The sequence below is a fragment of the Lontra canadensis genome, unplaced genomic scaffold (genome assembly GCF_010015895.1).
Source record: "Lontra canadensis isolate GAN:19392208 unplaced genomic scaffold, GSC_riverotter_1.0 scaffold1, whole genome shotgun sequence".
Lineage (NCBI taxonomy): Eukaryota > Metazoa > Chordata > Mammalia > Carnivora > Mustelidae > Lontra > Lontra canadensis.
The window spans coordinates 34,717,037-34,731,385 of NW_022630995.1; the positions used below are offsets into that span (position 1 = coordinate 34,717,037).

At 34.0% G+C, this 14,349-nt stretch overlaps 1 protein-coding gene and 1 non-coding gene across 2 annotated transcripts in view; both read right to left on the reverse strand.

The window, feature by feature from the left end:
• Positions 1 to 14,349, reverse strand: part of UBE2K (ubiquitin conjugating enzyme E2 K) — a 71,328-nt gene that overhangs the window by 22,921 nt on the left and 34,058 nt on the right. The window contains 2 exon segments of the mRNA XM_032853039.1: positions 3,727 to 3,785; positions 8,901 to 8,994. Of these exon segments, the coding sequence (XP_032708930.1) occupies positions 3,727 to 3,785; positions 8,901 to 8,994 (153 nt within the window).
• On the reverse strand, positions 12,433 to 12,540 carry LOC116871561. Its single transcript, XR_004383436.1, has one exon. It is a non-coding gene; the product is annotated as a U6 spliceosomal RNA (small nuclear RNA).

Below are 14,349 nucleotides of genomic sequence, written 5' to 3' on the forward strand. Positions count from 1 at the left end.
TAAAACATGTGAAAAAGGGGTGCCTAGGATGGCTCAGTTGGTTAGGCATCTGCCTTCAGCTCCGGTCTGGGATCGAGCACTGAGTTGGGCTCCCTGCTCCTTGGGGAGTATGCGTCTCCCTCTGACCCTCCCCCTACTCGTGCTCCCTCCCTCTTTCTCTGTCACTCTCACTCTCAAATAAGTAAAAATTTTTTAAAAAATGTGAAAAATGTTTCACAGAATTATTACAATAATGTATACATGGATTTATTTATTTAATCTTTATAAGCAATCCTAAGTGAGGATTTTATAGATGAGGCAACTAGGGCACACAGCTTGCCTACAACTGTAAGGCCAGGGGTGCCGGGCTGGCTCAGCTGGAGCATGCAGCGATTGATCTTGCAATAGTGAGTGCGAGTCCCACAGTGGGCATAGATTAGTGAGGAAAAAAAAATTATTAAAGCCAGTTAAATGGCCGAAGTAGATTTGAACTTTGGTGGACTGCTCTTCTTCTTGGGGGAGTCATAGTCACTGTTTTAGAGATTATGCCCTCACTCCTTCCTCATCAGGATCAAAAAAGTAGAGCACAATGGGCCTTACGGGATTTGGGTTCTACTTAACCTCTAAGCCTCAATTTATTAGAACTGTTAAGACTGGGGCGCTGTCCTGCATAGGGCTCCCTGCTCAGTGGGAAGCCTGCTTCTCCCTCTCCCACTCTTCCTGCTGTGTTCCCTCTCTCACTGTGTCTCTCTCTCTCTGTCAAAAGAACTGTTAAGACTGTTTCACAAGTGACAGAGGCTACTGCCATTCTCTAATAGTAAAAAATGTGGTGGCTGAAAGTAGTCTCTACTGAGGGCTTTTCTTTTTTTCTTCCTCCTTATTTCCATTAAAAAAGTTTTTTTAGGCTAAGAGGGCATCCTTATCTTTAAACATTTAAAATCTTCTTTTGTTAAATTTGTGGCATTCAACAATTAAAGTAGCCTCAATTATGTATGCATTCCAACGATAACATTAAAACCTAGACTGAATCCAGTGGAGGTTAACCAGGATGAGTATGAAAACTAAGTCACAGAAGATGATAGCTTAATAACAGTGTTATCACTAAATGGTCATTTTGAAAAATGCTTTCTTTTTTTATAATTTATTATATAACTTTCTCAAATTTCTATAAAAAGCACAAACTAATTAAAAAAAAAAGTTTGTTTATTCTAGAAAGAGAGACAGCAGGAGCAGGAGGGGGGTGGGAGGAAGAGAGAAAATCTGAAGCAGGCTCCACACCCAGCATGAAGCCTGATCCAAGGCTTGATCTCACAACCCTGAGATTATGACCTGAGCCAAAATCAAGAGCTGGATGCTTAGTCAACTGAGCCATCCAGGTGCCACCAAACTGCTTTTACAATAGAGAAAAAAAAATCAAGGAAAAAAAAAAAAAAATCAACCAGCCTTAAAAGTTAGAAAAACCAAAATGTCCCTTGATGGTTGAATGGATAACGTGGCATATATGAAAAATGGAACACTATTTAACCTTAAAAAGGAATAAAATTCAGATACATGCTGAAATATGGATGAACCTTTAAGACATTATACTAAGTGAAATAAACCAGATACAAAATGACAAATATTGTGATTCCACTTAACTGAGGTACTTAATCAAATTCATACAGAGAAAGTAGAACAATGGTTAGGGAGCTGGGGCCATAGTGTAAGGGGGAGTAGTTATTTAACAGGTAAGAAGAAAAAGTTCTAGAGATAGCTAGAGGTGATGATTGCACAACATGACTGTATTTAATACCACTGAACTGTATGTACACTTAGAAATAGTTAAAATGGTAAATTTTATGGTATGTCTACTTTGCAACAATTTAAAAGAATCAGGTGGGCATAGGAGAAAATAGATGTACATAAGATACAGAATAGACACTCCAAACCAGTAGGTGACCCAAGTGCACCCTGGAACTTCCATTACCATGTCTATTCTTAAATGGGAACCACCAACAGGCTGAATGAATTCTAGAACATTTTCCAAGTGACTACTATCACATGCTCAAGGACAGTCAAGGAGCCACAGAAAATGCAAAGATATATTAAGACATGGTCCTTCACCTGAGGGGCATAAAAGCTAGCAAAAGATACATACCCCAAATAAAACATTAATTGGTACTGTATTTGTGTTGGTACTACAGCTGACTTTTAAATGACAAGGGTTTGAACTGGTCAACTTATATTGGATTTTTTCTGATAAGTACAGTATAGTACTTTAACTATATTTTCTCTTTATGATTTTAATATTTTTTTCTCTAGCTTTCTTTATTATAAGGATACAGTATAAAATCATATATAAAAATAATGTGTTAACCGACTTTGTTATTGGTAAGGATTCTGGTTGACAATAGGCTATTAGCAGTTTAAGTTTTTGGGATTTTCGACTACATGGAGAGCTGTTCACAGGATCAGCTGTGTATAAGTAATATAAAATGTTATTAAAAGAGTAAGGAACGTCACAAAACAAACTGAGGGTGGCCAGGGGAAGGGTGTAGGGAGAGAGTGTTGGGGTGATGGACATTGGGGAGGGTATGTGTTATGGTGAGTGCTATGAAGTGTGTAAACCTGGTGATTCACAGACCTGTACCTCTGGAGCTAATAATACATTATATGTTTATAAAAAGATAAAAAAAAATTATGAAAAAAGAAGAGTAGAGGAACAATTTGATGGATACAGTTTAATGTAAAGGGTGATATACTTTACTTATACCTCAAAAAAACCCCTAAAATTTTAAATGATACAGATAATGATTCAAGTGAAAATGACAGAAAAGTATGAAATAATAAGCACCATCTACAAATAGGAAATAATCTAGGTTGGAAAATGAGACCCATGTTGTGGGTAAAGGTGGTAGAAAATTAGGATTGAAAAGATAATTGGGGTTAGGCTGTAGGAGGTTTCAAATGCCCAGCCAAGGAGTTTAGACTTTATTAACAAAGAAAGAAAAGAAACATCAAAACTTCACGTTAGGAAGATTTATAGAACAGAATCGCAAAGAATGAATACGCGTGGCAAAGACAGATTAAATAATAGGCAAAACAGGAAAGTAATAAAGCTGAAGGCCTAAACTAAAATGATAATAGCAAAAGTAAAAGATAAAGGAAGCTATTCAGTGAAAAATTAAGTTTAGGTTAGTTCCCTTTGTTATACATGACCTAGGGTATTCCATTTCCTCTTTTAATATTCATCAGTTCCAATTATTTGTTCATAAGATTTTCTTCTGCTAGAATGTGAGCTCCGTGAAAGCAAGGACAGTGAAAGCTCCGTGAAAGCTACAGTACAGCGGCACACAGTACTCAAATAACTCCTGACTGAATTCAGAATATACTCTTCCCTAAAAAAAAAAAAAAGAAAGAAAGAAAGAAAAAAGAAAAAACAAAAACCATACTTCTTTGAAGCAAGTACAAATCTGTACAAGGGTTCTCAAAACTTGGGAGCATTGTAAATTTTTTCAGACCTAGAATTTAAGCCACTGGCAGATGAAAATCCTATTCCTATCTATAGCCTTACTAGCTACCTCTGAGTAAGCTTGCTTTTCATTCTAAAGTCAGCAACAAAGTTTATTTGATATTACCTGAATGCTTGTCCCTACTAAATTTTATATAGACAATAACTCAAAAAGCTGTAATCTTAATAAGCACTAACATATAAATTAAATGGGAAAAAATTTAGAAGTTCATGCACAAAAAATAGGCTTACAATACCTTAGGGGGATTAAATGGATATGTTTCTGGTATTTTTATCTCTAGCTGATATCTTCCTCCTAAAAAATGGGGAAAACAGAAAGTTAAGAATGCTGCTCACCTCAAATATTTGAAACAAAATATAGTGACATGATTTTTCAAAACACGTACTAATTTATATCCAATTTTAACAAATTCATTCTAAAGTTGAAACCCAAAAAGGAAATAATAAAAACACTAGTTAACTGAAAGTTTATTTAAAACATATAAAATAGCCATTACACAACTATATTAGTTTATCAGCAAATAAAAGAGCTTGAGATAGACAAATACATTAAATCCAAAGACAATCCAATGCTCCACTGGGACAGTTAGGTAATATACGTCCCATCTCCTTTTGTTTCCTCTAGTCCACAGAGAAGAGCTGTTAAATAACAAAAAATATAGAAGAAAAAAAAAAAAAGACAAAAAGAAGGTAAGAAGGTGTAAGGGCACAGATGGTACAGAGAAAAAGGACATATGGTTAGGTCATAAACTGAAAAAAATCTACCACTAGCTGGTTCTCTCAAATGTAAAAATGCCCCAAACTTTTAACTTGTGCCCTCAATGAAAGGCCAACACTTGCTAAAATTTTAAAAATAAAATTCAACAATACCTGGTAGGCATAAAGACAAAAGACTATTCTCTTCTCCTCAATAGGTATACAAAAGAAAACACTTTACAAAGAGATTGTTCTAACCAGTAATATGTAAACAAAACACAACATTCTGTTTTGAAGTCATCTTGAGCAACTAGCAGCCAAATACATATTTAAAAAAACTTTATCCAGCTTCCCATAATGGGATAATTCAAGAAAAGGTAACTGCCGCTCAGGAAACTCTGAAGGGGGGGGAAGTCTTCCACTGGATGAGGAAGTGGATTTGAATCCTAACTTCAAGGAACCTTCCAATCCTAACATTTTATGGTCTATTAAAATAGAATACACACTATTCCAGAATGTAACAAATAAAACTGTACTACTGAAATACTATGCCTAGCATCTGCTCCAAAATAATAAAGGAATGAATTAGATCAGACTGGCCCTAAATTGATAGTTATTAAAGCCAGATGATAGGTACACCAAAGATTCATTATACCATTTGTCTTCTCTAGATACTTAAAACTTTCCATAATAAAAGTAAAATAAAATAAAAATTATGCACTAGCATTATTAACTTCAAAATTTCATTAATTCAGGGGCGCCTGGGTGGCTCAGTAAGTCAAGCCTCTGCCTTCGGCTCAGGTCATGATCTCAGGGTCTTGGGATAGAGCCCCGCATGGGCTCTCTGCCTGCATCACTGCCTACTTGTGATCCCTGTCCATCAAATAAATAAATAAAAATATTTTTTAAAAATTTCATAATTCAATTTTCAGTATCACCCACATTCTCTCAAATCCACCTCCCTCCATTGTTAGGAATAGATGAATGTGGATCTGGGAGAAAAACAAAGGGGCAATTCACTTGGTAACACTTTCTTCAACCCCTTTCTGGTTCCATTTCTTCTTTTCTTAATCTTTTTAATGACATCCCATAGTGACTTATGCATGAGTTGAACTAGATGCCTGAATCACAGAGCATATGGCAAGAGTGAAATCAATATAAAAGAAAGTAGTCAAAACAAACAAACAAACAAACAAACAAACAAAAAACCAAGTAAGATAGGTTAAGAGAAGAGTACCTGAGAAAATTCTGTGTTTATAGATAGAACTGTTTTTGTTTAGAGTTATAAATGCCAGCTTCAAATATAGGTATAATAAATGTGGCCTGAGTAAAATATAGGTTCTTTTTCCTTCCTAAGAATATTACTTTTTCTGTTAAATTCTATATGACTATTTCTATAATCTTTCATATAAAGTTGTTCCTTCTTGAATGTCCAAAACAATTTCTTAGGAGCAGTGAGAGCCCAGAAATACTACATAAATAATGCTGGCCCCTAGAGTCCCCCCCTCAATCCTATTTTTACTCCACATGCTATTAATATGCTCTATTAATATGCTCTGTCTTGCATTTTTATCTGACGACTTTCGATATATAACCACCATAACATTAACCACAGCATTATTTGTTATATATATGGGTGTGTGTATGTGTATATATACACACCTACATCAGAGCAACACAACTAAGCAAGCTTTATAACTACATAATTCATATTTTAAGTTTTCACCATAAATCATTTCTTCTTAAATAGCTTTTATTATAAAAACTTTGTAATTTTTAGACTTAACTTCATTTAAAAAAGAAAATGGGGAAGGGATAAGATTTTTAAAAATACCAACAATTATTTCATAAATTCAAAACAACTCTTAGGAAGAAAGGTTCAAAAACTAAATTGTTCCTTTGCCACTATTACAGCAAAAGAAAAAAACAAGAGTTAAGTAACACGTGCAATATTGCTAATTTTCCCATGGGTATTCTACTTTTTAATCTGATTACTTTTAACACAACATAAAATAGTTTCCTCATTAGTTAATCATTATAAACAGTTTAACATTCCACATGGAAACACTTGCCTTAGTTATAGAGATTAAAAAAAAACAAAAACTCTCAAAAACCACCAAGAGCCCTGCAATAAATATTATCAAAATACATCTTCAAAATCTTCTTCATGTTCATCTTTCCAAAAAATATCTTAGTTTATGCCCTTGAATAGTGCTTTTCCTAAATAAAATGAACAATTTCTCCTTAATAGTTTTATGACAAAAAGGACATAATTTATACCCAAAAAGCATATTAAAACTAGTCTTATCAAAACAAAAACCAGTATTATCAAACATTAATATCTCATTTAGTAACAGCAGCAGAAACACTTAAATATGACCAAACTTGCTTCCAATTAATAAAGAATATGGTATATTTATAACTTAATTATCTACAAATGAGTATTATCCAATTTTTTAAAAATTCATCTACTGGGGCGCCTGGGTGGCTCAGTGGGTTAACTCCTCTGCCTTCAGCTCGGGTCATGATCTCAGGGTCCTGGGATCGAGCCCCACATCGGGCTCTCTGCTCAGTGGGGAGCCTGCTTCCTCCTCTCTCTCTGCCTGCCTCTCTGCCAACTTGTGATCTCTGTCTGTCAAATAAATAAATAAAATCTTAAAAAAAAAAAATTCATCTACTTTTATTAAGGGTTTCTAAGAATGTAATGAACATTCTGCCTATTAAGTTCAGGAGGTACCTTGTTTATAAATATCCATTTGCTGGAAGAGCTCTAGAATAATAATGCTATTGCCATACTAGCTTTTAAAAATACATCTAAACAGGGGTGCCTGGGTGGCTCAGTGGGTTGAGCCTCTGCCTTCGGCTCAGGTCATGATCTCAGGGTTCTGGGATCGAGCCCTGCACCGGGCTCTCTGCTCAGCAGGGAGCCTGCTTCCCCCCTCTCTCTCTGCCTGCCTCTCTGCCTACTTGTGATCTCTGTCAAATGAATAAAGTCTTAAAAAAAATAAAAAATAAATAAATAAAAATACATCTAAACAACCTAAAAAAGATTCAAGAATATTTATAATGCCTACCTTTAAGAAGCAAGTGTATCATTCCATACACTATCTACTATTAAAGACAAGAACATGATTTCCATAAGATAACTAATGACCTTTTTTCCATCTAATGATTGTCCAAAGGACTAAAAGCATGGTATCCATGAAAGCATACAGATGAGGCCTGGCATATAAGAGGCACTCAGTAAATAATACAAAACTAAATAATGTTAAGAAATGGCTCATATGGGGGCGCCTGGGTGGCTCGGTGGGTTAAAGCCTCTGCCTTAGGCTCAGGTCATGATTCCAGGGTCCTGGGATCGAGCCCCGCATCGGGCTCTCTGTTCAGCAGGGAGCCTGCTTCCCTTCCACTCTCTCTGCCTGCCTCTCCGCCTACTTGTGATCTCTGTCTGTCAAATAAATAAATAAAATCTTAAAAACAAACAAACAAACCCTCTTTAAAAAAAAAAAAAAAAGAAATGGCTCATATGAACTATAAAACAGGAAATAAAATTTTACCATTTAAGATTTAGTAGGATATGCTAAAGACATTCTAGGGTCTTTAAAAATTTAATGAAAACTAAAATATTTTAGAATACTGGGTTTTTCTGATGACTTTGGGTTAACTGTTCATTAAGGAATTATAAGACCTCGTTCAAAGTAGACATAACCACCACTTCCAATATTCAGTCAATCCTCATTTATTCAAAAGCAGAAAGTAATTAGAAACACTGGCTTTGAAGTCAAAGGCTATCAGGACTCAAATCCCAGCTGTGCCACTTAGATGTCTGACCTTAAACAAGGCACTTAATTTCTCTGAGCTTAAGTTTCTTCATTCTATGAATAGTGATAACTACTTACCTCATAAGATTTGTTTTAAGGATTAAATGAGAAAATACACGTAAAGCTCTGAAAATAAGAACTCAGTAAATGCTACTATGACTACAAAATCTGTTATGATTTCTACTAAGCATATATCTGAAGGCAAGACCTTGGATATGCTACATAATCCAAATTTACAATAATATTCATTACTGAAGATTTGCCTAATGAGGAAATAAAAAGCTATGAAAAAGCTTCTTTCCTTATATTACCACCCAATTCCATAGTCTAAAGGAGCTACAGACTTAGTTTGTGAACACAAAGTTCAGCAAAGTTGCCTCCTTTCTTTTTTCTGTCTTGAAACGATCATTCAAAGCTTTCCTCAATAAAGAAAATTAAATATTTGGAATACAGCCTGTGTGAAGACATATGAATGAATAAAATACTTAATGACAAACAGGGGAGAGGAGCTTTATAAAAAAAATAAGTATTTTATCAGTCAGAAATTTAAGGCAAGATTTGTTATAGATACCATATGAAGGGTAACTGAGCATCTATAGTCCATATATTAGAGGCTTAATATGCTAGATGTTTTCTACTGTTAAATTCTAACCTATACAAATTGTAACTTGGTTCTACTAAATCTATGTTGGGGAAAGAAAAAAAATTAGCTAAAATTCAGTAAGAAAAATCAGTCTACAGCAATATCTAAATTTATTATTTAAATGTTATAATATCCTAAGCCAAATGAAGTTACCTTCCATGTAATTTATAGATACTTAAGATTATTCTGATTTAATGTTTCAGGTAAGTTCTAATACGCACAATATTTTGATACAGAAAAAAGTACTTGCCTTCATATGGTGTGTCTGGAGGTCCTGCTATTTCTCCTCTTAATTCTGTAAAATTCTCATCTACAAGATCTACTTTAATTTGATTTTTGCTCGTCTTAAAAATAAACAGAAAATAAATGTTAGTTATATCAGCAAGAAAAAAGCCTATTTTAAAGTATTATCTATAAAAAAATTTTGAAACCCCCTCTTTAATAAACTTGATTATCTACTCTAGTAAAAAATAATAACCTATGCTTTTCTAGGATTTAATTAGCCAGTTTTAAGAATATTTAAAACCAAAAAACTAACAAATTTTCACTTCATTGTTTTTAATGAAATAACACCACTCTGAACAACTGTACAATGGCTTGTTAACTTTATTGGAATGTTTAGAGAAAAAGAGCAGACACCTATTTTATATTTGCCAACTTCATGTATATTAGGCCCAACGTGATAAGTCTATTATTCATCTGTAGATGAACGCAGCTATACTCTATCCGAGGTTACATGGGTTCTATCCATATAAACAGAAAACTCAGGGTCATTAAAAGCCATGTAGGGTATAAACTCTCACTTAAACTAACCACAACAGTTCTAGATGTTTAGGTTAACTAAAATACTATTCCATCCACCCAGCTGGTGAAAACTCAAAGCATCTAACTAATTTAATTTCCCTTTCCACGAAAATTCCTGAAGCCTAAAATGCCTCACTAGAATCATCTAATGCCTTGTATAATTTGTTTTAAGTTGCTTAGTTTAAACTAAGCTACACTGCTTAGTTTAATTCAGTGGCAACTACCTACTTTTCAAAACACTTATTTTAAATTTATCTACATCTATTTATTTTGCCCATCACATTTCTCAAAGTCATTTCATATCTATACTATCATTTCAATTTCTCAAAATCTGTTAACGGTGACCTTAAATGATGCAGAAAACCCTCCAAGGGGATTCACATTACTCTTCAAAAGTACCTGTCTGCAAACGAGCTCTCCAACTTATACTTTGTAATCTACACTAATACCTTACTGGTCCTAAGTCTAAATTCCTAATATGGTAAACTTTCTCTTTTTTTCAATTGTTAAAAACATACATCCTTAATATACAAGTTATGTTTTCATTTTCTTGGTTACGATTTCATATTTTTACCTAAGTAACACAACATATCCACTCTTAAAAAAAAGCCTTGCAGGATTTCAAGAGTAAATTTTTTGCTTTCAACCCTACCTTCTTAAGCTTGTTTACTGGATGAACAATCTAAGAATTACTGTTTTAAGGTCCATGGCTTTCTCCCCCAACCTCCAACAAGTAGATACCAATTTTACTTTTTCTATAGTAAGCAGTTTATATTAATACAGAATGATAAGTACTGAAAAAATATATAACTTAAAACCCAAATTTTAAAGATTTCATATGACTTCTAATTAATCTTATCTTTTAATAATAACAAGATTTAGAAACTTTATACATCTGAAAAACATTCTAATTAGTAGGTTTATTTTTATATAACCTTTTTCTATTTTTACCTTTGGAATTAATGTATTTCATTTTTTCCTGAAGTTAATTTTACCCCCAAATTAAAATTAATTACAAATATACACATGAGAAACTTCTTCCTGTGCCCTAAAAAATCATTATCATCCTTGGTATATTTGTGGTAGAAGATGAAATATACAATCTTACCAATGATAAAATACTTTGTCCAGTATGCACAGGAATTAATAATGTTAAAATGAAAATCAGAGAAACCATACTTCCACTGACCAATTTAGAAGCTGCAAGTAGAACTTCCAATTCTCCCCTGAGAGTTCTAAGTAAAACAAGAGTAATCCGATCTTGCAAATCATCGCTTTCAAAGTTCTTTATAGCTTCCCACAATATTCCCTTTCCAAAAAGAAGTAAATAACCCTAAAATGTCAGGATACTAAAGGACATGATTAAAGTTTTGGGGAGGAAAAGAAGAGGTAAGAGAAATCAGAGAGGCTGCCTTCCAGATTGCCCCCAAATCTCAAGTTAGTAAAATGCTAAATAAACAACTACTAATTGTATTAGTATTCCTCTGTCCTCGTTTCTGTCCTCATTATCCCCAAATTATAATTAGAAGAAAACAGACTTTTTTCTCTACAGAAAGCACACTATTAATGTATGAAAAATGTACTAAATTAGCTTAAAAAAAATACAATCACCATGATGAATCCATTATAAAGAAGCATGCTACAGGGTCTAGACAGAGTAGGATCTTTATCTCCAGATAAGCAAAGATAAAAATAGAAAATGGATAGTTAAAGACAGATTTTTCACAGCTTAATTTTTCCATCATGCAATAATTATCCTTTATTATCTCCACAGTTTAACGTCCAGTTACTCCACAATCCAGATTTTTGATCCCAGTGCCCCCAACAAACTAACTTAAAATCAAAGAACTGTAGGAAGACACAGAAAATAGCAAAAGATGACAGTATTTTAAGAAGTATGCCCTTTGAAGTCTGACAGATATGAGTTGAATCCAAGTTCCGCCACTCAACTGGCATTAATTTAGGTAAGTCACTTAACATCTTTCAATTTTATTACTCTAAAATGAGAACACAGATCTCAAATTTAATGAGAATCTTCAAGAAAGAAGCATAGCTACCCTTCCCCAATAATATTAATTATAAAAACCTTTGATTTCAAAGCCCTACTTTATAAAATTTACTTCACAGCTCTGTTTCCAGTCTAAGAATGGAAATGTTATTTCTAAAAGTAAGTAACAAAACAATATGTTTGTTATTCATTTTAATGACCAGGAAGACTAAGGCTTTTGGATGAAGCCCTGAAGAACTGTGTTACCACTGTACTACATTTTTTGTGGCAACATCTGCAAAACTGAATTTATTTTCTTCTCCCAATTCAACTAAGCACACAGTTGGACCTTTGGTAGTTCTGGTTTTTTTAATGTTCCTTTGTGGCTCCAATGGGATTCTAACACATAAAAGGAAAAGACATGAATAGAAGCTACAGTTTCTAGCAAACATTTCTAAAATCAACTATTAAAATATAAAGTATGCATAACAGCACATAATGTTAAATCTTATCTGGATGTCATAAATTGGCATTACTGCCAATAAAGCAACAGTGCAGAATTTAAAGCAATTCTATTGGCTTTCCGAGGCCAAGTCTCTAGGTGAGTTGATATCATCACAAAATTCGTCTAAATAATTCCTGGAGTCTATTATATGCCAGAAAGAAATCTCAAGTGTTAGTGAACAAAACTAAGTCCCTGCCCACTTGGAGCTTACATTCTAGTGAGAAAAACTAAAAACTGAAAGATTTTATCAGAAAAGCTCTAAGTACATTGTTATTTGACCTGTTTAAACTTACATGTGACCTCAAGCAAGTTAATTAAACACTCAACCAAAGTTTCAACCTCTGTCAACTGGGAATTATAAGAGTACTTACTATGTACAGTTCTTGGGGGAATTTAATTAATACAATATATAAAACAATGTCTGCCAAAAAGTAAATGCTCAATGTACAATAGTCACTTAACACTGTAATATGTTGACTTTTTTTTTAAAATATGGAACACTTCATGAATTTGCGTGTCATCCTTGCGCAGGGGCCATGCTAATCTTCTCTGTATCGTTCCAATTTTTAGTATATGTGCTGCCAAAGCGAGCACATATGTTGACTTTTGACAATGATGTAGAAGCAGAAAATTTCCACCTAAAGCAAATACTATATATATATTTTTTAAAGGACCATTTGTCGCATTACTCTCACTTATATTTATTTGGAAAGATTTATTCTAAAACAAAATTTCAATCCAAATTTCAAATTTTAAATCTAAATTACCCCTGAAGTTATAGATCATTCTCATATGCTATAAAGAAACTATCAGTTTGTTTCCTAGTCAAATCACAACTACCAAAATTCAGGAGCACTGTTTATCAGTATCATGCAAATAAATGTGAATTTCATTCTTCCTAATTTGTTGGAAATGAGGCTTAAAAGGTTTAAGAGTTGCCATTATTTTCCCCTAAGTTAGTATGAATGACTTATTTTCCCCTACTATTCTAAGACCCCCCAAATAAGAAAGATTTCCACTTTCCAAGCAGTTAATAAGTAAAAACTATTCTGAAGCTTGGGGCATGTCACATACCCAAAGCAGGTTGACATGGAAACTTAGAGACCAGAAGGGAACTGAAGCCATGGGAACATTTATGACCCTTACTAAATACAAGTTTTAGATCAGTGCTGTCCAACAGATATATAATAATATAAGCCACAGGGCACCTAGGTGGCTCAGTCAGTTAAGCATCTACCTTCGCTGGGGTGGTGATCCCAGGATATGGGGATCAAGTCCCGCATCAGGCTCTCTGCTCAGCTGAGTCTGCTTCTTCCTCTGCCTCTCCCCCTACCCCCTCTCATGTTCTCCTTTTCTGTCTCACAAAAATAAATAATAAAATCTTAAAAAAGAAAAAAATAAAAAAAGTAAGCCACAAATGTTCTTCAAAATTTTCTAGGGGCACCTTGGGTGGCTCAGATGGCTGAGCGTCTGCCTTTGGCTCGGGTTGTGATCCCAGGGTTCTGGGATCGAGCCCCACAGCAAGCCCCACATCAGGCCCCCCGCTTGACAGGGGGCCTGCTTCTCCCTCTCCCACTCCCCCTGCTTGTGTTCCCTCTCTCGCTACATGTGTCTCTGTCAAATAAATTAAATCTTTAAAATTAAATAAATAAAATTTTCTAGTAATCACATCAGAAAGAGTGAAGGAAGTACAGAAATTAACTTTAATAATATTTTATCTCCTATATATAAAATTATCATTTTAACATGTAATCAAAATAAAAAATTCTGAGATTTTTTTTTTTTTAAACCAGTGTCTTTGGAACCCAGTGTTTAATTTACAAATCACATACACATTTCAATTTGGACTGCCCACACTTCAAGTGTTCAAAAGCCAAATGTGATAGTCAAATCTACAGATATACAAAGTAAATTATTGGTTGCGAAGAGAGGAGAGGGAAGAAAGAGATGGGAAGGATCTGCTAATGGGTGCAAGGATTATTTTTAAGGATATGAAACATTTTAGAATTAGTCGTTAACAGCTGCACAACTTTGTGAATATACTAATAACCTCTGATTTGTACATTTTAAAAAGTCTAAAAACAGTTTTTAAAACTTGAAAAAAAGTCACATGTGGCTAGTGGCTACAATATTGGACAAGTGCACCTATAATACAGAACCAGGAAATAACAGTCTTTCCAATTACAGCAACAGTCTGTCATTAAAATTTCACTTTCTGGATTTCTGTCACCATACTTCACACAATATGTAATGCAGAATAATTAAAGTTCTGAACATATTAATCCCATAATATTTATTGAGTACTCACTATTCACAAGGCAAATAGGTACTGAGTGGTAAAATCATCAACCAGAAATATTCTCTAAACCACCCTATCCACATCTACAGAGGTTTCATTCTAAG